At 32.4% G+C, this 23,071-nt stretch overlaps 2 protein-coding genes across 6 annotated transcripts; both read left to right on the top strand.

Moving 5' to 3' along the window:
* The first annotated feature begins 635 nt into the window (after nucleotides 1-635).
* Nucleotides 636-2,679, top strand: LOC149943427 (uncharacterized). 3 transcript variants are annotated; one of them, XM_090175109.1, is made up of 5 exons: nucleotides 636-982; nucleotides 1,049-1,173; nucleotides 1,247-1,568; nucleotides 1,714-2,085; nucleotides 2,147-2,679. In XM_090175109.1, exons 3-5 carry the CDS (start codon nucleotides 1,325-1,327, stop codon nucleotides 2,224-2,226), a joined length of 696 nt encoding a protein of 231 aa, XP_090031235.1. In that variant the 5' UTR covers nucleotides 636-982; nucleotides 1,049-1,173; nucleotides 1,247-1,324; the 3' UTR covers nucleotides 2,227-2,679. The 3 variants fall into 3 exon arrangements, with proteins under 3 accessions (XP_090031235.1, XP_090031234.1, XP_090031233.1); XM_090175108.1 differs by having other exon boundaries at nucleotides 1,042-1,173; nucleotides 1,250-1,568; XM_090175107.1 differs by having other exon boundaries at nucleotides 1,042-1,173.
* A 1,759-nt stretch (nucleotides 2,680-4,438) lies between these two features.
* On the top strand, nucleotides 4,439-22,182 carry emb (exportin-1 emb). 3 transcript variants are annotated; one of them, XM_090174308.1, is made up of 21 exons: nucleotides 4,439-4,562; nucleotides 6,341-6,423; nucleotides 6,496-6,792; nucleotides 6,940-7,046; nucleotides 8,686-8,916; nucleotides 9,578-9,697; nucleotides 9,794-9,848; nucleotides 10,099-10,190; nucleotides 10,930-11,088; nucleotides 11,435-11,623; nucleotides 13,187-13,325; nucleotides 14,070-14,408; nucleotides 16,031-16,110; nucleotides 16,230-16,448; nucleotides 16,526-16,630; nucleotides 17,223-17,534; nucleotides 18,720-18,867; nucleotides 19,343-19,570; nucleotides 19,973-20,144; nucleotides 20,251-20,347; nucleotides 21,010-22,182. In XM_090174308.1, exons 2-21 carry the CDS (start codon nucleotides 6,366-6,368, stop codon nucleotides 21,154-21,156), a joined length of 3,294 nt encoding a protein of 1,097 aa, XP_090030434.1. In that variant the 5' UTR covers nucleotides 4,439-4,562; nucleotides 6,341-6,365; the 3' UTR covers nucleotides 21,157-22,182. The 3 variants fall into 3 exon arrangements, with proteins under 3 accessions (XP_090030434.1, XP_090030433.1, XP_090030435.1); XM_090174307.1 differs by having other exon boundaries at nucleotides 4,477-4,670; XM_090174309.1 differs by lacking the exon at nucleotides 4,439-4,562 and adding an exon at nucleotides 5,296-5,420.
* The last annotated feature ends 889 nt before the right edge of the window (nucleotides 22,183-23,071 follow it).

Below are 23,071 nucleotides of genomic sequence, written 5' to 3'. Positions count from 1 at the left end.
GTGTGACTCCCAAAATTCCTAGGATGAATAAAAAGGTTATAATCTAACATAGTCCACCTTTTTACTGGTTCGTGGTGAAACAAACCGCCAGTGAAAATTTTTGAATGAAATAAAGGTACAGTGGCATACTTATGAGTAATTATGTTACATATGATTTTATCAAACAATAGATAGATGTTACGTACCCTAGATTTGAAATCAATCTCCTTGTACGTAAACGCAGGCTCTTATTGAGTTCCCAGCGGAAGTCGGAAAAAACTGCCCATAGAAAAGAGATTTCTGTGAAACTGCCTCCATGGAGCTGGCAGGGCTACCGACATCTAGTTAAAACGTAAAGTTTTAGTGAAAATTGCGCCGTGGTTTTTGACTTGCGGTTTTCAAAATACCAGATATTTTTGCGTTATATTGTTTTAAAACAATAATTAATGATGCCTGTAGCTCTAAAAATGTTTCTAAACGAAAGAAAACTAAAGGTGAGTAATATAATCTTGGGTTATCTATTGAAATTCCTTATTTCTCACCCTGCTATGGAGCCCGATTTTTCCGACTTCCGGCGCGAACTCAGTAAAAGCAAAGATAATTTTAACTCGTACCCTAGATTCGAAATCACTCTCTCGCGCGTTGCCGATTCGCTAGCGAAACGGGTATAGGTGGCGCTGCCGTCGCTACCCCTGCAGCTTGGTTTTCCAGCGTATAGTGGTGATCCAAATCAAAACAAATCCAAGAAATATGGCGGTTCACATTAACGCTAGAGGTGGGAGAAGTTGTGCGGTCCCTTTTTGCAATAATACTGCGCTTAAAAAACGTAAAACTGAAGAAAATAGTTAAGAACCAAAGCCAGGATTATCATTTCATAAATTCCCAAGTTGTAAGAAACTTTTAAATGTATGGTTAACAAAGATAAAGTCGGGGAAAAGGCCTAGTAAGTGGGCTCAGATTTGTAGCGCCCATTTTACAGCTGATGACTTCTTGGAAAGAAATGGTGAGATGCAAATAATATTAATTTTTTTAAAATAAATTAATCGAAAAACTCATCAATAGATGGTAGATCTGTAAGAAGACGTTTGAAATGTAACGCCATTCCCTCCCAAAAATTGCCATGTAAGCCAATTAAAGAATCAACCGAAGTTAGATTAAAAGAACGAGCTCAACGTTACGTAAAGCGTTCTAAAGGTATTCTTATTTTATGGTAAACTTTTGTGAAATAATAAATAGAATAATAACACAAATTTAATTTTAAATCAAGCAGTTCTATGTTCAACATCACCAATAACAGATTCCATTGCTCCAAAAGTTGTTAAAAGCGCAAGTGAACCAGCTCCGGATGATAAAGTTTTTGTCATTATCAAACTTAGCTATGCTATCTGAAGTAACAACTGAAGCTCAAGGAAAGGACCAATCTCACAAACCATCTAGAGTAATAAATGCGTCTATTGGTGTTCAAGTTTATTTGGACCATGGAAAGTATTTTGCTGGGTCAAGAGTTGGAATTTCAAGCAATGGAATGAAAAATGCTGATTTTGTGTCTCTTACTGGCATTGGGAAAGAACTATTTGAAAGCCTTTCAAGTGAGGTTTTAGGGCTTGAAAACCAGAGCAAGCTCTAATTTTCTAATGCCTGTGAAATATAGGGTGCTGTTAACCCTAATGAAGCTTAAGTCAAATTTGACATTTGACGCTTTGGCTTCATTATTTGTCATTTCGAATCGAACAGTTTCAACATATTTCAAAAGAACCCTTTGTGCCCTTGCTGAAGTTTTGAAGAAATTTATCTTTTGGCCGGATATGGAAAATATCAGAAGTAACTTTCCTAAATGTTTTAAAGAGTTTAATAATACTCGCATTGTGTTGGACTGCTCAGAAGTACCTATGATGAAGCCCAACACATTTCACGACAGAGTGGCAACCTACATCCATTATAAAGGAACTAACACAATAAAAATTCTCATTGGAATTTCACCTTCTGGCATGATCACGCTCGTTAGCGACCCCTGGGGTGGAAAAGTAAGCGACAAGGAAGTCACCATTGAGAGTGGGGTCATAAATCTTTGTGAACAATTTATTGATGGAATTATGGTTGACAAAGGTATGCATAAAAGTGTAATATGCTAAAAAAATATTTTAAAACTCATTCAACTTAAATTTAGGCTTCCTTATTGAAGATGAATGTGCGGCCAATGGCATAGCTCTACACATCCCTCCATTTTTGAGAAAAATAACAGTTTAGTAAGGAAGAAAGTGTAAAAAATCAAAAAAATTGCATCAGCTCGTGTTCACGTGGAGATAGCCATTCAAAGAATCAAATTATTTAAAATTTTAAATGATAAATTTGACCTTGATTTAGTTCCCTACTGTGACGAAATTCTGAAGGTCATATGTGGATTAGTAAATTTACTAAAACCAATTCTAGCAGATGATAAATTTGATGACTAAGTTTAAATCTTATTTAATGACGATGATGATTATTTTATTAATTTTTATCAAATAAGTTTAAAAATCTTTTATTATAAATAAGACTTCAAGTAAAAATTCATTTATAACATTAATTGATCAAATTCATTTTACTTTTCTTATATAATACTAATTGGCACAGTACAAAATAGGAACTTTTTTGTTTTAAAAATCACTTACTCTTGACTAGTAATGGTAAATATAATTTGAAATAAAAATTGCACAATTTGACTATGTTTTGTTTCAAATAATCTTCGTCTCTTTGAATATCAATTAAAAGATAGCCCTTGGGAGAATACAAGAAAAATGAGCATGTTTTTATGTTTAACACATAAAGGCCAAGCTGAATTTGTGCATAGTAGCTTCTACAATCGTTAGTTGGTAAATAAATTCCGTCTTTTCCAATTTTCAAGAAGTTAAATTTGTTTTGAGCGACAGCATCTTCAATTGATATTTTCTTCTTAATCTCGAGTAATTTTATCTCTCCATTTTCCATGTATAATCCATCTGGACTAAAAGCTAGAAATGGATTATTTAAGTTAATTAAGAGGCCATATTCCAATACTTGTACTTTTTTAAGCCACGAAAATTTGGCCCGAGCAACTTTCTCCATTTTGTTCCCATTTTGATCCTTTTGGGCTTTCTCTAAACATCCGTTCTCCTTCTTCTAAGGCTCTTGGCTTTTCCCCAATGTATTTCCAAATTTCAACCATGGTGAGATTCACTATTATGGAATAAATAAAGGTTAAAATAGGATAATATAATAGAATACCAATTAAATGTTAGCATACCTTTTTGAGATGTCATCTTTTATTTGAACAATATTGCTCCAAGGCCTATTCTAACAATGTTTTAAGTAAATCCAAAAGGACTTCAAATCTTAATGACAGTATATAATTAGAACCAAACATTATGTCTTTAAACTTGACATTCAATCCTACTTACCAAGAAAACACTAATTCGCTGTTAAAACGTATATAATACCACCATCTCATCAGTAGCACACCACTATTTGCTGAATGCTGATCACCACTATACAGTTACACGCAGTGTGGATAGGGGGCGCTGCCGGAGTTTTCGTTAGCGAATAGCGTTTACCCACTTCCCGCCGGAACTCAGAAAAAATTCGCTCCATGGTTTGCGCCTTACCGCAACCACGACCAACTTCGATCACGCGCTATATAGCGCGTGATCGAAGTTGGCTGTGCCACAACCGATGGAGCGCGATTTTTCTGAGGTCACGTGCCGGAAAAGGGTAATTGCTTCGCAACAAAACCGTCAATGGGAAAGCTCTCAGTATTCGAATCTAGGGTACGAGTTTAAATTATCTTTGGTAAAAGCAAAGATAATTTAAACTCGTACCCTAGATTCGAAATCACTCTCTCGCGCGTTGCCGATAGCGTTTACCCACTTCCCGCCGGAACTCAGAAAAAAATTCGCTTCATAGTTTGCGCCTTACCGCAACCGATGGAGCCCGATTTTTCTGAGGTCACGTGCCGGAAGAGGGTAAACACTTCGTAACAAAACCGCCAATTGGAAAGCTCTCAGTATTCGAATCTAGGGTACGAGTTTAAATTATCTTTGGTAAAAGCCTCACGAGAAAACGCGCTATCGAGAAACGCCGTAATTTCGAATCTAGGGTACAGACCAATTAAAAAGTCATAAGAACGTTTTTTCTTAAATAAACTTATAAATTTAATTATATTAATATGCAAGTATCATTATTTATAAAGTAAAATTTACGAATAACGAAGAAAAACTAATAGCGTCTGCTTTAGCTGCTACCTATCTAGGTTTCAATGACGAACCAAAGAGGGCGTAGCTATAGTTTTAGGTCACGAATTAGCCAAGATATTTGGTGATTCAATTTTATTTTAATATCATCAAAACCAAAATCCCCTTGAATTTTCAGTGTGGAAAGCTAGAAGAAAAATTAATAATATATTGAAAATATCGAGTGATGGAAATTTAAACCAAAATAAAGGAAATTTTCCTCGACTAGATGGCAATTCCTTGATCAGATTTGACAACAGTGGCAGACGAAAAACATCCGGAAAACCGAGGTGGATTCTATGGTTATGGGCCATGCTATGGTAGAACCAGTTAAAACCGGTTAGTAAATATATCGAATCAGAACGCAGTGTAACCGTATTTAAACGAATGAGAAGAAATAACCCGCGAAACGTTGCTTATGTGGTAAATGTAATCTTGTAAGAAAAGGTAAATATGTTTAACATTGTTCCCAAGATCCTTGTTTTCTAGTTTCATTAATAATTCGTGAAGTTAGTGTTTTAAGACGAGATATATCACGGCACATCATCTTTGTTTTGTGCTTTCCACAAAGGCTTAGTTTATAGATGATTAAGAATAGAGGAGTTCTCATTGTTATTGTTGTTATCGCCTTGAAATTAATGTACTAACATTTTTTAAGACATTGCTCAATTGGTGGAAATCATTGAATTCATGAGTTCAGTATTTAGATTATGAAAATGCCATTGAATAATAAATAGTTTTATTGTTAATTTGATGTTACATGTAGTTGATACAATACTTGAGCTGAAATGTTTCACAGGGTAATGCTATCACATTAAGGAAAGTAATTCTGGTTGCTCGCCTCTTCTTTTTTTTTAAAATTAAGTGTAAGCACAAAATAGGAGAAACTCATGTTAAAATAAGAGGTAGTGTTTAAAAGTCTGCTACTGTGTAATGAAAATTCTGTTGATATATATGAACAAGTGTTAAGTTTAGCTTACTAATGTAGTGATTTGACTAGTCAACGTTAACAGTAGATAGTTTAAGCATAACGTTTCAGAATATAAATGTGTGGAGTTTCTCTAATGGGTTCTTATGTGTAATCCTGTACGATCATGTTGAGTGTGCTTAAACTATCTAACACGAAGATTTAACAATGTGCTTGAGACAGGTGATTTTTTTTCAAATGCTCACCCAAAATTTAAAATAGAACTGTAGGTATGTGTATATTTTTCTGGTAGTTTTATTATTATTGCGGTTTATATTTTTATACCTTTTATCAAACCCTACTAACATGAACAATGCTTGCTTTTCAATGAGTGATAGCAATAAATTTGTAGAATTAATTATATATTTTTCGTAGTTAGCATAAGAACTAACTGTTTCAAGATTTATTTTTCATCCTCCGACTAACACAGTTAAAGTCTCTAAACAAACATTTATGTAACATCCAACTATAATTAAGCATTTGACAACGATTTGTAGTAGAACTTTTTGTGAAAGGACTATTTTTAATAAGAATAATAGTGATAAAAATGTATGCTTGATTTTACCAATCAGATATCCCATGCAACTTTTGGGTGATTTCCAAGAGATTCCCTTAAACTAACCTTCAGGACATCCCAAACCATTAGCGTCCCTTTTGCTTACTATGATAGTTAACTACGATAGTTTTTTTTATGGAAAGAAGAAATTCAATGTAGTTTTTGCCAGAAGGAAGGAGCGATTGCGAGGTCTACACAGAAGGGTTTGACACAGGTTTTTGTGTCGCAAGCTGAAGTCAAAAGTGGAGCGAACAGCGTTAACCATCAATGTTTTTAGCTCATTTATATGAAAATTTAAGTTAAATACTTTTAATTAAAAAAAATGTAAAGATAATATTTTGGTTCAGCGTATGTAGAACATGAAATAATTATCAGCATCACTTTCCAGACATAATGATAGGCAAATAATTCTTAGTCAGGTTCTCATAAGGTTTGAAGTTTTAAAGAAGATTTATTTATTTTGTGTTGCGTAGGGCTAGCTTTAATCAGAAACGTTCCAGGTTCTCATAATTACCATTTCAATTTATCATCTAAAGAAACAAATTTATATATTTTTTTGTTAATCATAGTTCTTATTGTTTTACCTAATTTCAGTTGAATGCTACCTGCAACGTAGTTCATGACCACTGTACGATTAGATGGGATGAAGAATCCTGTGAGCCACTTAGGCAGTCCTGGTGTGTAAAAAACAATCAAATTTTTAATTATTAATGACTTTCTGAAGATTATACTGAAATCGTTTTTATTAGTAAATGGCAACATGTCAACTCTGGCAGAGCAGGCAGCTCGACTGCTGGACTTTAATCAAAAGCTAGATATTTTGTTGTTAGACAATGTTGTTAGTGCTATGTATGTTGGAAATGGGCCCCAGCAAAGGGTTGCTCAAGAGGTATTAACTACGTTAAAAGAACACCCTGATGCTTGGACCCGTGTTGACACAATTTTGGAGTTTTCAAAGAACCAACAAACAAAGTATTACGCACTACAAATACTAGAAAATGTTATTAAGACACGATGGAAGGTACTGCCACGAAATCAGTGCGAAGGTATGTATTTCCTTGATTTTTATTGCAATATCTTCAGATTTAATATATGTAATTTCAAATAATGTTTTCAAACTTTCCCCTTTTTATATTCTATTGTTTTTGCGTAACCATATGTACAAAGTGTAAAAATTTATTTTGCTTTTCTAGGTATAAAGAAGTATATTGTTGGCCTAATTATCAAAACTTCATCAGATCAAGAAGTTTCAGAAAGAGAGAAAGTGTATCTCAACAAGTTGAATATGATTCTTGTTCAGGTAAATATAGTTTATTAAAGTAAGGTTCGTAAGTGTGCCAATACAGAACTACCTGAAAAATCTTCGAAATAACAGCTGATTGCCTTTTCTACCTAACCACCATTTTCAATGACTAAAAAACTAACACCTTTTGGTTAATCATATTCGTTAAAACTTTACTGAGAGTAGCGTGAAGTTTTAACTGGAAAACTTATAACAATTAGCCTTTTAAGTTTAAATAGAGCCTTGTGTCCACCAATGAGAGAAGCTCCAAAATTGGTGGACTTTCATCTGCTAAGCAAAATGTGTTTTATAAATAACAAATAGCCTGCTTAGTGGACGAAAATTCAGCAATGTATGAATTAGGGATGCACTGATATGGGTACAGCCAATAAATCTGCTATTCGTGGCCGATAATATCTATCATTAAAGGTATGATCTAGCTTCGGAAGTCTGGCGTACATGGTGCGGCCAATCAAATAAAATATTATCATTAGTTAATCAAGAATTTTCTTATTTTTAAATGTTTTTTCTGAAAATATTTTTCTAATCCCGGTATCTGCTAATATTGGCTTGGTTTAAGCCGATATTGCAGATACTGATATTAGAAAAATAGACAGATATATCGGTACATCCCTAGTATGAATCTCTCGCGTTGGCTATATGTAAAAATTTATATAATAATTTAAAAATAATCTAACAATATCTTCATTTTTATATTAACATTATCTTAATTTTTATATTAACATTTGAATGAGATGAGGCTGCTGTGATTTCGTTTCACTTAATTGATTGATTCAGCGCTAGTTGAAATAAAACCCTTAAACATCCGGAAACTATTTCTTAGGCTAGTGGCTTACAAATTTTCAGTGTAAAGTTTCTAAGTTATATGATATTCCTGTAGTCTGTGTCATATCACCTAATATTCACCTCAGTACCTTTTCTGTTTTTATTTGCATTTAAGATTCAATATTTTTGATAACAATCTGTAATAATAGTCGCACGTTATAAGTCTCTTGTAATTAACCTTTTGCTATGTTGGTATTTGGTAACAAGAGAGTCAAAATGGCTAAATAATGCTTAAAAAACTTGAAGATTGTACATTTGATTCCTCTTTGGGACACCATATTGTAATGAACCTTTTACAGTATAGGTTACAAGACAGGGTCATAACTGCTAAATTATAATTTTATTAAGTGATTTAACAAAAATTGAGAGATCAATATCCTCACGTATCAAAAAAGTTTATATTACCTTTTACCATTTGGATAACAATAAAAGTGCATAACCAGGGGCTTATCATTTAGTTTGTGCATGTACACCAATTATGCAGAGAAAGCCAAAATTATGCACAGTACAATTACCGGAAGTACATGGATTACTTAGGGGTTATGTACTCATTATGGGAAGCGTTAACACTGATTACGCAGATTGATTAGCCCCTCAGTTTAAAATGACCTAATAAACATTTTGCCAGTAGTATCGTTGAGATGAAAAATTTCTGCAAAAAAATAATTGGTGGTGCTTGTGAAAATTAGGTTGTTTACCCTACACTTGACTCTTGTAACTTAGTACATAATCAAATTTTTATATTCAGTAATTTAGTATTTCGTGTATGAACTAATAAGAAAACAAAACATTGTTTCTTTATTTCATGAAGATTCTGAAAAGAGAGTGGCCCAAGAACTGGCCAACATTTATCAGCGATATAGTTGGAGCAAGCAAGACCAATGAGAGCTTATGTCAAAACAATATGAACATATTGAAACTTCTGAGTGAAGAGGTTTTTGACTTCTCTAGTGGTCAGATGACCCAAAACAAGGCGTTGCAATTGAAGGACACCATGTGTAACGAATTCTCTCAGATATTTCAACTATGCCAGTTTATTATGGTAAGAATTTTCAAGGGGTACGTTCAGTAATGCTCATAGAATAGAAACAGATATCTAAGAATAACTTTCCTGTGTGCAACTTGACAGAAGGAGTTATCGCACAATTTTTTTGTAGTCCGGTTTCTTAGTGTTGTGTCTTCTGTTAAGCTTCCTAGGTCCAGAAAATGAGGAAATTTCAATATTATTATTATTATTATTATATTACTTAATTAAACAACATTAGACAAAAATAAAATTGTATAATATAAAATAATTACAGGTGTTTAATAATGTTAAACCTAGGTCAATACATTAAAATAAATAATTATGATATGTCACACAGTCATCACGCATCGTATTAACTGATACATCTAGCTGGTGACTTCATTGAGCAACGTGATGTCATAACTAGAAACTTGAAAAAATATAAAAAAAACTGACATAACATTTACTTTACACAATGGTGAGACTTGAGCATTACTGAACGCAGCCTGAGTAAGAGTGATTTTTGTCAACTGATTTGACTGCATTTGTTTTTGAAGATTAAATGATTGATCTCTTATAACCATTTTTATTGTATGGATGAGGGATGGCTGGCTACCATTTTTCTTGTGACTGATATTTTAAGCCGTCTTTAGTTGTATACCGTTGAATTTCTATAATGTATTTTCTCTGTTCCTAGGAGAACTCCCAAAATGCTTTGCTTGTTAACACCACTTTAGAAACCCTTTTAAGGTTCTTAAATTGGATACCTTTGGGGTACATTTTTGAAACTAAACTTATCAGTACCCTTATTTATAAGGTGAGCATTCAAACTATTTTAAATTGATAAAAAAGATATTTAATTGGGAAAGGTAGTAGTTCTGTTCTAATAGACGCATTTTATACAATATTTCAGTTTTTAAATGTACCAATGTTTCGAAATGTGGCTTTGAAGTGTTTGACAGAAATTGGTAAGCATTGTTATTTTATAATTTAGAGCTATTTTAACAGAGAGTAGTGTTTTTAGTAGACTTAAAATTTTAAGCGTATAGTTTATTATAAACTAGGTAGCTAGTATATTATATACTTATGGAAGCATAGACATTTCATGTAGGCCTACCAACTTTTAAATTACCAATAATTAATGAGTCTATTTAAAGCTATACTTTCTTAATTTTTTTCTTTAATGTGAATTATAATGTTACAACACTTTTTATGTAGCTGGTGTGTATGTTGCTGCTCCAAGTGGCTTTAAACATTACGATGAAATGTTCCTTTTACTGTTCACCCAAACAATGGCCCAACTAGAACAAGTAAGTTCATGTTTTAAAAACCAAATTAAAAAAGATATACACTGTGCGTAAAATTATTTATAGTTAACCCGTATTTAAAAAAATAGCCCTATATGGTAGTTTATTTGGGGTTGGAAACTACGAAATGCTGTAACTTTTGGACAATTTAAAAACTTGATACAAAATTGGCCACACCAACCCAATAGGAGGTCGGGAATGCAATCTCAGAAATCCAAGACTTACTTGTGTGATTCCTAATAGATAATAATAATAATAATCAGCTAGGCTAATACCCTTGGCACCACATTAGGCCCAAGTCATCTAGTGACTTTTAATGCCTTAAACAGGTGGCCGGGTTACAATACGTAGGAGGGTGGTGGCAAGTCCTTTATGCCACGCGAGCCAACAGCTCCCTACCCTAACTATTACCGTTAACCTCTTACAAGTTTTTATGTAGAACACTCAATTACCACTCAAAGAAATCTTTATGACATTTTTGGTGGACTCTAGATTGATTCATTAATATGTTCTCTGTACCTCGTTGTCTAAATAGAAAGCTTTGCTGAGGTTTAGGACTGACGTGTTGTGAAGTAGGGTATTTTTCTCAATAGAGGCGCTTATTTTTGGTTATGACATCAATTCTACATCAATCCATAGATATCAGGAATTATTTGGACTAGTGACACACTTACAGAACAATTATTTACTTAACGTTATTTTGTGTAAACCCATAAAACAAATCTAACTTTTCCTTTAAAAGATGCTTCCTGCCACGACTAATATCAAGGAGGCTTACGCCAATGGTCAGGATGATGAACAGAAATTCATTCAAAATTTAAGTCTCTTTATTTGCACTTATTTGAAAGTTCACGGGGGACTCATTGAAAAATTACCTGATCTTCAGGATACTTTAATGATGGTAGGTTGTTTTTGCAATACTTAATTTGACTGAAATAATTTAATTTTACCAAACCTATTCATTATTGGTGAAATGAAAATGAATCATGTTGAAACGATTTTTAGTGTTGCTCTCAATCCCTCTCTTCCTCTAAGAGTAAGCCCCTTCCTCCTAGAAATATGAAATTAGCCCCGTATCTCATAATTTTCTTAAACCTGACGTCTTTTGAAGCACACCAGGTGACGTGTTAATTTCCCCATCCCCGTCGTATTGAAATGCGCAACCGATATTTTATAATGAAATGTATTCCTTTATTTTGTGGATAGTTTTTGTTATTCAAAATTTTTAATCTTTAATTTAACATTAGGCCCTGCACTATTTGCTCCTTATATCTGAAGTTGAAGATGTAGAAATATTCAAAATTTGCCTGGAGTATTGGAATAAGTTGGCTTGTGACCTCTATACTGATAATTCTTTCAACTCTATACCAAGCTTCATTTTACCTGAAGTTAAAACATCACCAAGGCGGCAGCGTTACCAACCAGTCCTATCAAAGGTATACATTTTCTACATCGATACTTATATTTCTTTATTGAAGTAAAGCTTATTTGTAATTTTGACTGAAGAGTTTAATAATAATAAATAAAAGCAGGAAACTATATAGGTCTACACTTGGAATGTCTAAGGAAGATTTTTACGGCCGTGATGAAGCTCATAGAAATGGGCGTGTCTTAAAGCGGGAAAACTCACGAGAAAAACGCGCGCCTTGATTTCCTAATTCGACGAAAACTCGTCATTAAGCCTAGTTATGGTTATTTTATTATTAGCTTACCTGATTATCTCTTTTATAACCAAATTGGCTTGTGCCATGGCATAGCTGTCTTCAGGGAGGTTGAAGTCAAAACTAGTTTTGGGGAGAAGAAATTTCTACAATAGAGCTCTCACTTGGCGGTTGATGGCTAAAATTTCTATTCGCCCAGCTTTACGAATACCCTATGCACCACCATAGCCCCAAGCCAGCTAGTGACTAGAAGGTGGTTGGGTAGGATGGTGATGGCAAGCCCTATGAGTGTCAACTCTTCCTTATATTTACTATTACTGTTAACTTCAAGATTTTATGGAAAGGGCAAACCAAACAGCTAGCTGCTAACTGTTGTGGCAATTAATTTGAAATACAAATTCTCGATCATGTATATCATTAGTATCTTATCTGGATTGTTAAATTCTAGACTTTAGCGTCAAAGTTGAAACTTTTAAAAGATAAAAAATGCAAAAGCGGTTTATTATTAGTCAATTATTTATGAAATCATTAAATCCTTTCTCTTCAAAAATGGATTTTATAATTATGCGAAAGTTTTGAGCAAATATCATTAGCCGTATAAGGAGAGGGATACTTCACACCTAGAAATATATTATGTACTTTTGATATTACTGCAGAACAGCATTACCAATCTAAGATCTAAATAAATAATAACTGGGTGGATTTTTATGCCAGCCATATTTGAAATCTTCACCTAGACTCAAAAATGAGACGGAAAGCACTTTATTATTTACAAATTAACATATATATTTGGTGTTAAAGGCCGAGAAGAGAGATTCTATTTTCTCGTGCGTGAATTTAGACCCCCGCAAAACTTAACTTGTCGATTTCTTGAGGAGTGACAGCATGGGAGCTGGACCAACGGCTCCGACTGTTTTTGAATAGAATATCGATAATAATCGTCACTATCTGTCAGAGCTGTCAAGTAAGTTGTCAGAGATGTCAATCAGTTGTCACTCGTCAAAAAAAATAAGTACAGGATGAGAGGGGTGGAAATTCGCTCTCTTCTCGGTCTTTAACCAAAATAAAAATTGCAAAAATGAATGTTAACTGTATTTTGGAAGTCTGTTACCAATTATAAACCATTTAATGGTAGCACAAACAATTCTTAATTCTGCTTTGTAATTTATCTCTGAAATGACCCCTCAATTGAAGTTTAAATGAATATTAATTTCAATCTTTTGATATTATAATTTATTATTTATTGAAATATATCTCATAATAATTTTAAATTTAAAAAAGTCAGTCTTTCTTACTGTTATAACTTACAATATATTAGAATGTATCTTTTGATTTCAGTTAAGGTATATAATTATTGGACGCATGGCAAAACCGGAAGAGGTTCTGGTAGTGGAGAATGAGCAAGGTGAAATTGTTAGAGAATTTATGACTGACACTGATTCAATTCAACTTTATAAAAACATGAGGGAAACTCTTGGTAAGTTGTGTTATTGATAATTTTTACTGCTATTGCCACTGAATGGGAAAACATCAAGCTTATCTTAAAATGTCTTTCTTTTTAAATGAAAATTTTATCACAAAAATAACATTCAGAAGTTCAAATTAGAGTGAAATAAATCCATTTCATTATACCATACATGTAGGGGGGGGGGAGGAGACTGTCTCTCGTGTAGGTGTGCCAACTATTCGGTTCAGAGGTTAGAGCAGCCAGCATGGTATGCTATGGTAACCTATGAGGTTTCTGACGTCTTGGTTAAGCAGATACTTCGGCTTTTGAGATAAGGATCTTTTGAGATTAGGGGTACATGTGGAACTTGACAAAGTGCCACCAATAACGGTTTTCATGTTTCAACACAGATTGTAACATTAAATTTTAAATTATAAGGTATTGATGTTTGTAAATATTTTTTTAAAATAATTTGTAGTTTTACAATATAAATTTCAAATTTTATACCTTTTAAGTAAAGTGCACGGAGTACTAAGATTTTTTTCATAATGAAGATTTTTACTCAAGCAATGCTGAAGATGGTACTACACAACATTAGGGTCATTTCCCGTTTCTATTAAATAACAGTGCACTAAGCACCTTTGGTGTCACGTGTTATCATAATCGTCATCAATTTTATTCTATTCTAATTAAATCAATTTGTTGAATTATGTCTTAATTGAGTACTGTAATTTGAGTGGTTGTAATTTTTTTCCAAATCACTTAAATTTGCAGTGTATCTAACGCATTTGGATTACAATGACACTGAAAGGATTATGACAGAGAAGTTGCATAATCAAATAAATGGCACAGAGTGGTCGTGGAAAAATCTTAACACTTTATGCTGGGCTATTGGTTCTATCAGTGGGGCCATGTATGAGGAGGATGAGAAAAGGTTCCTCGTTACAGTCATCAAGGACTTACTTGGTCTCTGTGATCAAAAACGAGGAAAAGACAACAAAGCCATTATTGCTTCTAACATCATGTATGTCGTTGGCCAGTATCCCAGATTTTTAAGAGCTCATTGGAAGTTTTTGAAGACTGTTGTCAATAAGCTTTTCGAGTTCATGCATGGTAAGCTGATATTTTTATTTTTAATTACTTGAAAATAAATTTGGAATAAGAATTCTTGAATGTTTTCATATTAGGCTAAGTCATTGTTTAATATTATCTAACTGTATTTTTCTATTGTGCCATTATTTGATTATAAGGTAAAATAATTTTTATTTAACTCTGGTAGCAAGCTGTGAACCATATTTAAAAAGTAAAAACTGTACAGTGTCCTTTACAAAGAATTTTTTTTCTAGAGTGGTTAATTTTCCGAAAAACTTAATGCAGAATTTTCTGCAAATCGGAAAAATAAATATTGAAACATATATTACTTTTAAAGGGTTTTTAATCTAGACTAGTCTAGAGATAGTTTTACTTTTTTTAGTTTTAAACAGAAAAGTACAAAATATTCCCGAAAAAGGCCTGGGTAATTTTCCGTAAAATTTTGCTTATAACTTTTTTTTCTTGGAATGTTTTTAATTAAAATTATCCTTTTAAATAGTGCAAGAAATGATAATATGGCATATAGATTTTATATAAATGCTAAACCTTTTGTGGGCCATCAAGAAAATACTGACAAATTAAAATACTTGTTTAATTAAAGCAAATTCACATACAAAATTCAAAGCAATTTTATTTGGGGCAAGATAAAATTTTAATTAATTCACAAAGAAATAGTAATTTTTATAAAATAAAGTGGTCTTCTGGTTTTAATGTGACTCTTACATCAAAGTCTCTTACTTTTACAAGTCTACAAGCACACGCTACAGTTTTTTTTAGGGTGTGTGCAAATCACTCGTGTGAAGAATATATTAAGAGCAACATTTTAAAAAGTTGGGCAAGCCTACTTTTTATTTTATAAAATCAACTATTGGTAAAAAAACATTGACCAAAAATTAGCATGATAAAGTTGCTTAAAGGGGGTGTCAACCCTTTTTCAATTTACTATCTTGGATAAATGATTTACCTGTTATTTTTCAGTAATATACCAAACAAAAACTATAGAAGTAAAATGATAAATATTGACAAATGTAATGCAGAGACAATAGATAGAGAATTATAAACATAATTTTAACCCTTATTTAACTAACTTAGCTTAAGCAAGTGTCGGCTGGATGTGGTGTAGCTCTTTTTTAATCAGATGTCGCGTCCAAATCAAAACCAGATACTTAAGCTAAATTTTGACCCAAAAGGTGGGACATAAAAGTCCCTTGCGATGATTGGATTGTTTGTAAATTTGAGAATAACTTAAGTTATAGTATTTTTAACAATATATTTTATATGGGATATCTAATTTAGGTTTAAGTCCACTAAGTAAAGTTTAAGTTGTCTAATTATAATACTCTACAGGTTCTCTTACTAAGTTATTGTTTCGCTATTTTGAATTTTAGCTTCCTTTGTCATTAATAGTAAAGCCAAATTTTTCGAAGAATCGGATAGATTCATTGCCATCTCTAATCACTAGGGCCTTATCGTAATGCAGGTGGCAATGATAGAGCCGACAGTTGCTTTAAATTTCCCATGATACACTTTTCACACTCCATTACCAGAAGCTAATTTTTAAAAATGACCATAACACATAAATATGAATTATCCTTTCATATTTGAGTATCAGGATATTTTTAAACCAGTAAATATATTTTCAGAAACTCACGAGGGTGTTCAAGACATGGCTTGTGACACTTTCATCAAAATAGCGCAGAAATGTAGACGTCATTTTGTTCAGGTATGTTCAAATAGGTTCTTGTTGATATCACATTATTTTAAGAAACTTTGGTTGACCAGTAATAGTACCTTTTGAATTTAACGTAACTTGAATACTATATTTCTTTGTTTCGATTGAAGGTTCAAGTTGGAGAAGTTGTTCCTTTCATAGAAGAGATTTTAAACAACATCAGTACTATAATTTGTGATCTTCAACCGCAGCAAGTTCATACTTTTTACGAAGCAGTAGGCTATATGATTGCTGCTCCAATAGACCAGGCAGTTCAAGAACACCTGATTGAAAAATATATGCTGTTGCCTAACCAAGTATGGGATGACATTATCAATCAAGCGACTAAAGTACGTACATATGTTTTGTGTTTTAGCTATACGTTGTAATTCATGACATCTTTATCAATCGATCTTTTTCTTAATAGAATGTTGATGTTCTAAAAGATCCAGATGCAGTTAAACAGTTGGGAAATATTTTGAAAACAAATTTTAGGGCGTGCAAGGCTCTTGGTCATCCTTACGTTGTTCAGGTATATTTTGTTTCCTAAATAAATTTATCAGAATAGTTAACTTGAAAATGCCAATCTCTTAATTTAAATTGGCATGTTTTTCATGTAAATTTATAGAACCATATTTTTCGTAATATTTCAGTACGGAAATTGAAAATAGCACATTTAGTTTTTTTTAGATGATTACGATTTCATTCATGAGTCTTTAAAATCATTAATATATTTGTTAAAATTTTCACATCATCAACTATTTCGAAACCTAAGTAAGCGTATATTTAATATGCTTAAGATTTACACACAGCTAAAACAAAATTTCACAAAAGATTAGACTTATCTACCAGAGAAAACATTTTAAGTAACAATATCCAAAATGTTACGCAAATAACGATGATCCAATCCCTAATTAGGTTTAAATATTAAGAATTGGATAAAGTAATATCTTTTTACACCAAAATAATGTGATAATTTAATTTAAAAATGTTCACATCTATTTTATTAAATTATTTTTCTAATGTATCACAGGTTTGTCAAGTGTCAACCCTAAAAAACAGACTTTCATTATATTTTGAATTTAACTACTTTGAGCTTAATTGTCTTTTTTATATTTTTTCAGTTGGGAAGAATTTATTTGGATATGCTGAATGTGTATAAAGTGATGAGTGAAAATATTAGCGCTGCTATAGCTTTGAACGGAGAAAGTGTGACAAAACAGCCATTGATAAGGAGTATGAGAACCGTCAAAAGAGAAACTCTCAAACTAATATCAGGATGGGTCAGCCGATCAACTGAGCCTCAAATGGTATTGGAGAATTTTATACCTCCTCTGCTTGATGCTGTGCTTTTGGATTATCAAAGGTGTACCGTACCATCTGCAAGAGAACCTGAAGTCTTATCTACTATGGCAACAATTGTCAATAGGCTTGAGGTATGTTATCTCATTTTGAAAATTACCCTTAATGATGGGTAAAAAGAAAGTTACTAAAACAGAAATTTAGCACGTTTTTCATTGGTAACACTTTTTACCATACCCCTAATCTTAGTGCCAGGTTCAAATTTAACCCTCTGCCACCCTTTTTTATGCAATTAGACCTTGTGATTTTTAATAAGAGGGAATTAAAGCAGCGCATGATTTTGCATTTATATAAATTTTGATATATCATGATCAATATTTAACATTTATTGGAGTAGAAAATTTTAGTGAGTACACAGAAAAGCCTTAATATTTGTCAAAAAAAATTTAAACTACTTCCCAGCCTCTGAAGGTTATTTGAGCAGGAAAAAGTTGAATATTTGGTGACATCAATAGTTGCCGAGGTTATTTCTGTTTTTTTGTGTGTATAATGATTTATTTAATTTAATAATTTGCGTTTAAATTTAACGAGCTAAAACATAGGTAAATTTAGAGTTAAACCAGCATTTTGTCAAGCTTTTATTTCTAAAATATAATGGTCAGTTTACTTAGCAGATGCCATATGTTCCATGAGGGATTAAGACTTAATTATGTTTCTTGGTGGCAGGAAAAACAGTCTCTGTGCATGCTCAAATATCGACCAATTCCACATTCCCTCCCTAAGTAGCATCCACTATTGAAGGAGTAGCAATAGTTAAAAATACAACACCCGTTTATTTTACTGTCTATTCAATGGAAAAATTTTATTATTTATAAATTCTTTAAAAGTTCCTGCCACATTGTTTTGTATGAAAAAAATTAAGATAGTTAAATGATAAACCACAGTAAATTTCCATCTGTTTGGCGGGATAATCATTTATTGAAAACTACTTTATGTGAAGATACAAGTTTAAATTTTATAGCAATAAAAGTTAAACATGTATCTCTAGCTTAAATGAATATTTGCTATTTTAGGATATAAATTATATATTTACGTTATTAAATTGTCAGAGTTGGCCATTTCTTGGGATTAAGGTTTTTGTAATTTTAACTAAAAATAAAAGATAAGTTCCTTCCCTCTTTTCGTCAAATGACCTTCGAAATGCGTTGCTCACGGCTGCTGATCGACGTAGTACAATAATATACAATGAAATATATGATTTGGTGTTGTCTATTGTCGTTTCAACCTTTTAATTCTGTATTCTGTTTTGTTGTATTTAGAGCCATATAACTACTGAAATTCCAAAGATTTTTGACGCAGTCTTTGAATGCACGCTGGACATGATTAACAAAGACTTTGAAGAATTCCCAGAACACCGGACAAATTTCTCTCTTCTTTTACAAGCAGTAACCAATCATTGTTTTCCTGGTAAGTTTCTTTAAATTTCCTTTATAATTAATTAATACTATGCTTGTAGCAATAATTAAATTTTACTATTACTTGTTTTTAGCTTCTAGTTGTCATTATAGGAACTATTTTGTATATTATAAATTCATTTAATTATGTTACTATAAATCAAGGTGTATTAGTCTACCACCTCCCAGAAAAATTGGAGGTAATAATAAAAAGTCATTGTATTGGTCACATCCGAAAAATATATAAAAACCTGGTTAAATATTGATTGTTGAAATTAATTCTCAACTTAGATGAGAACAAATTGGCAATTTGGTAGCAATTTTTTTGATGCCACAGACAGTTTTGCACTGGGCCCAATTTTTTTAGCTATAACACTGACCATTAGATAATTACAATCTTCAGATAGGCAACACTAGCATTGATATTAGGTTTAAATCGCTTATAACTATAAAATTTTTAATCACTCATTTTCGAAATTTCTTTGCAGCTCTACTAAATATACCCCCAGCACAGTTCAAGTTGGTTTTAGATTCTATTATTTGGGCATTCAAGCACACAATGCGAAATGTGGCAGACACTGGGTTGCAGATCTTGTACCAACTCTTACAAAATATAGCCCAAGAGGAAGGTGCCTCTCAAAGTTTTTACCAAACTTACTACACTGACATCCTCCAACATCTGTTTTCTGTAGTCACAGACTCATCTCATACTGCAGGTAACTCTTGACTCATTTCTTGGTTGATAATAGAGCATTACTTTAGATATAAATTTTGGTCAATCGTTTGAAAAATTCCAGGTTAATTCCCTTGTTTAATCTCAAATTTATTTATTATTTCTACTTAAGGAGAATGATTGTTGAACTTATTTTTAGCGTTAAACCCAATCAACCTCGACACTCAAAATTTCCCCTCTATAACAATTAAATAAACCTGGTATCTCATTACTTCCTAAGAGATACATCTTCCGTTGTGATTAATGCACAATCCGTGGTGAAGATAAATTTGACCACGATGGCCAGAGATCTTCTCCACGTAGTTATTCTCCCTATTTATAAATACATTCGAAGTCAAATGAATTTAAAATGTGTTAAACTGTTTAATATTTTTTTATTTGCAAGGTTTAACAATGCAAGCCACTATTTTGGCATACCTCTTCAGTGTTGTAGAGTCTGGAAAAATTACTGTACTACTAAATCCAACACAGCAAACAGCATCTGGTCAAACCAATGTAACTTATGTGCAAGAGTTTGTAGCGAACCTTCTAAAAACTGCCTTTCCACATTTAACTGAGTAAGATTTTATTTCTTGTGTAAATTCTGTCAAAGAATATTAATCTTACTTTATAGTAAAGTCTTGATTAGTTTTAGTTTTATAACTAAGAAAATATTTTTTCCAGGGTGCAAGTTAAAATTACTGTACAGGGTTTTTTTAACCTCAACCAAGATATCCCTGCCTTTAGGGAACACTTGAGAGACTTTTTGGTTCAAATCAGAGTAAGTCAATTGGGCTTTCATAGTTATTGTTTTGTTTTTAGTTTTCTGAGTTAACAGTATTGTGGGTCTCCATGATTAGGCATAAAAATGCAAATTTATCTATTGGCATAATTAGCAAAAGTTGGGAGGAGAGGCGCGAGAATATACATTGGGGCAATGCAGTTCAAATATTATTTTATACAAAATACTACAAATAAAGTGCCTGCATCATCCATCGTAGTCTAGTCTTTTATGCTATCTCAATAGCATCATTCGGTAAATCTTTAGGATTGGAGAGTATAGGAACTGGCACACTTGTGGTATTACGCCTTTCAATTTACATATAGTTACATAGAGGCCAACAAAAGAAGTTAATAAACTACTGGTTTTTCAGTCTGCTAAGCAGACGCTTCGTGATTAGCACCTGCTTAGCTGATGAAGCGAATTGTGGGGTTTATCCAGCAATTTTTTTTAGCTGAAGCTAATGTTGTATAACAGTAGTAGTGGTAGGAAAAAACTAATTTTGAAATTTGGAGATCCTAAACACTAAACAATTAATCTGCACACAGAAATATTGAGATGTTTATTCTATGTTCGCTTTAAATTTTGTTTTGGCAAAATATATCTTATTAAAAATCAATAAAAGTCTGACTAAATGTAACTTGTAATGCGTTTGCTTCCAGGAGTTTGCTGGTGAAGACAACAGTGACTTGTTTATTGAAGAACGTGAGGCAGCATTGAGACACGCTGATGAAGAGAAAAGGAAGAACCAAATGTCAGTGCCTGGCATCTTAAATCCACATGAAATACCTGAAGAAATGCAAGACTAAACAAATTAAATTCGTTATATTTTTTGACGAAGAAAGACAATGAAAAATCGTATCATCATGTTTTCACCCTTTTTTTTGCCCCATCTATCTGCTTTTGGTGAATGCTTTATACATCAAAACAGGCTTTTGAAGAAAAACTGGTTATAACTTTATAATATATTATATTTTTGAATTAAAGGTAGCTCTAAGTTTGACGTTTTATAACCAAATCTTTTACTATAGAGTTAAGAAATTTAACGCATTGTAAATAGTAAATTGTAAAAAAAAAAAAATACAATTTACTTTTTTCAATTTGAGGAATTTTCAAATTATGTTCTTTAAACAGTTTTATTTGGAAACCTAGAAAAAAAACCAGTGGCAATTAAGAGATCATCCTATGGTACGACGCTCTAGTCTGCCTTATCTGATCTTAACTTTCATAATTCACCTTCACACAAAAAAGTCCTTTTCATGATAAATGACCCACAATCTGAATGCATTTCTTTTGGTATAAAAGTTAATTTAACAGCGGATGTCTAGTAAAAAATCATTTGAGAATTTTTCACCAAAATGAAACTTCATGAAGTGTCTGGGTCTTTACAATACGAATTCTTGCTATGAATGCTAAAACTTGTCTGAGTAAAATAATTTTAGAATGTGTGTTTTATTGTGCGACAGTGTTACATTTAACACTTTTCCCTCCTTTTCCCCACTGTACCTAACATTAATTTCCCCCATTTCATACCCCCTTCTTTCAAGCATCCCCTTTCCTACAAAAAAACTCATAATTATTATTCGCGTGGTCTAAAAGCCACAGTCCTGTAGATAATAAAATATTTGGTGAAAATGGATCAGGAGTCTCAATTTTCGGAGGCTTCATTTGATCTTGATGTTAGTTTGTGCTGATGAGTGTCTATCCCATGTGATTTTTTTGCGAAAAAATTTTAACATTAAATGCCTTGTTAAATATCGGGCACTACATGATTACCTCTTTGTTTTAAATTAAATGAGAAAAGGTTTTTCTAGGTCGAGATAGAGATGAAAACTTTTGGAAATAACCATCTTATTTATAATTTGGAAAATGTAACGATAGGATCTATCCCTTTTTAATGAATTATTCAGCTGATGCTCTTTTTTTCTCCCCATCTGGTAAAGTTAACTTAGTTGTTTTTAAATATTCTATGCATTTTTATGTACACTATACATAAGTATTCTAAAGAAGTTCATTAGTTGTACAAATTTTTATAAAAATTATTAGTGTGCTAAGTTTCCCCGAATAAAGTTATAAACCCTTAATTTCCTGATCTACTCCATTTTTCTTTACAATAAAAAATGAGCATCAGTTGGAAAGCTGTTTTTGTTAGAGACCCTTGTACATACATAAAAAAAGGCAAAATTTGTAATTAAAGCTTAAAATGTTAATGATTTTTGCCTTATTTGACAATATTATCAATTTTATTGTTAAATGGCAGTATTTGTTGAATTTGCCACCCATGAATATTTTCAGTAGATAATTTTTAGATTTCCTATATAAAAAGCACTTCAAAGTGGTTTTGACTTTAGTTTTCCTCTAGACAGGTTTTTTCTAATGTGTGGATGATTTGTTGTTAGTGTGTTTAAAGTCAACATGTCACTGAGATTTCATTAAAGTATATTTCTAAAATTTTTTTGTTTTCTATAAAAACAACATTTATGACACTAAACATTGCATGTTGTCTGACACTGACTCTAGGCCTTTGGCAACTAGAAAGACATACGTGGTGCTGATATTGAATAAACGTTATTTTGTCAACTGACACGCTAGCTTCTGACATTTATTATTATTCAGTTCAACAACTGCAGTATTGGTTTTGTCACTGTGAATCCCAGTATTAAATTCTCAACTCCTACACAAAAAATACTAAATGCGTACGCTTCATTGCTGGGTTAATTCGCT

Source organism: Leiobunum rupestre, chromosome 5 (genome assembly GCF_980474605.1).
Source record: "Leiobunum rupestre chromosome 5, qqLeiRupe1.1.hap1, whole genome shotgun sequence".
Taxonomy (NCBI): Eukaryota; Metazoa; Arthropoda; class Arachnida; order Opiliones; family Sclerosomatidae; genus Leiobunum; species Leiobunum rupestre.
The sequence above is the reverse complement of the archived record's forward strand: the minus strand, read 5'-3'. Positions and strand labels throughout refer to the sequence as shown.

Bases quoted from the DNA above. Each gene is read 5' to 3' on its own strand.
- LOC149943427 (XM_090175109.1), top strand. From the start codon at position 1,325: ATGATAAAGTTTTTGTCATTATCAAACTTAGCTATGCTATCTGAAGTA. The intron at 1,569-1,713 runs GTGAGGTTTTAG...CGAATCGAACAG, and splicing joins ACTATTTGAAAGCCTTTCAA to TTTCAACATATTTCAAAAGA. The intron at 2,086-2,146 runs GTATGCATAAAA...ACTTAAATTTAG, and splicing joins TGGAATTATGGTTGACAAAG to GCTTCCTTATTGAAGATGAA.
- emb (XM_090174308.1), top strand. From the start codon at position 6,366: ATGACCACTGTACGATTAGATGGGATGAAGAATCCTGTGAGCCACTTA. The intron at 9,698-9,793 runs GTGAGCATTCAA...ACAATATTTCAG, and splicing joins TCAGTACCCTTATTTATAAG to TTTTTAAATGTACCAATGTT. The intron at 16,449-16,525 runs GTACGTACATAT...TTTTCTTAATAG, and splicing joins TTATCAATCAAGCGACTAAA to AATGTTGATGTTCTAAAAGA.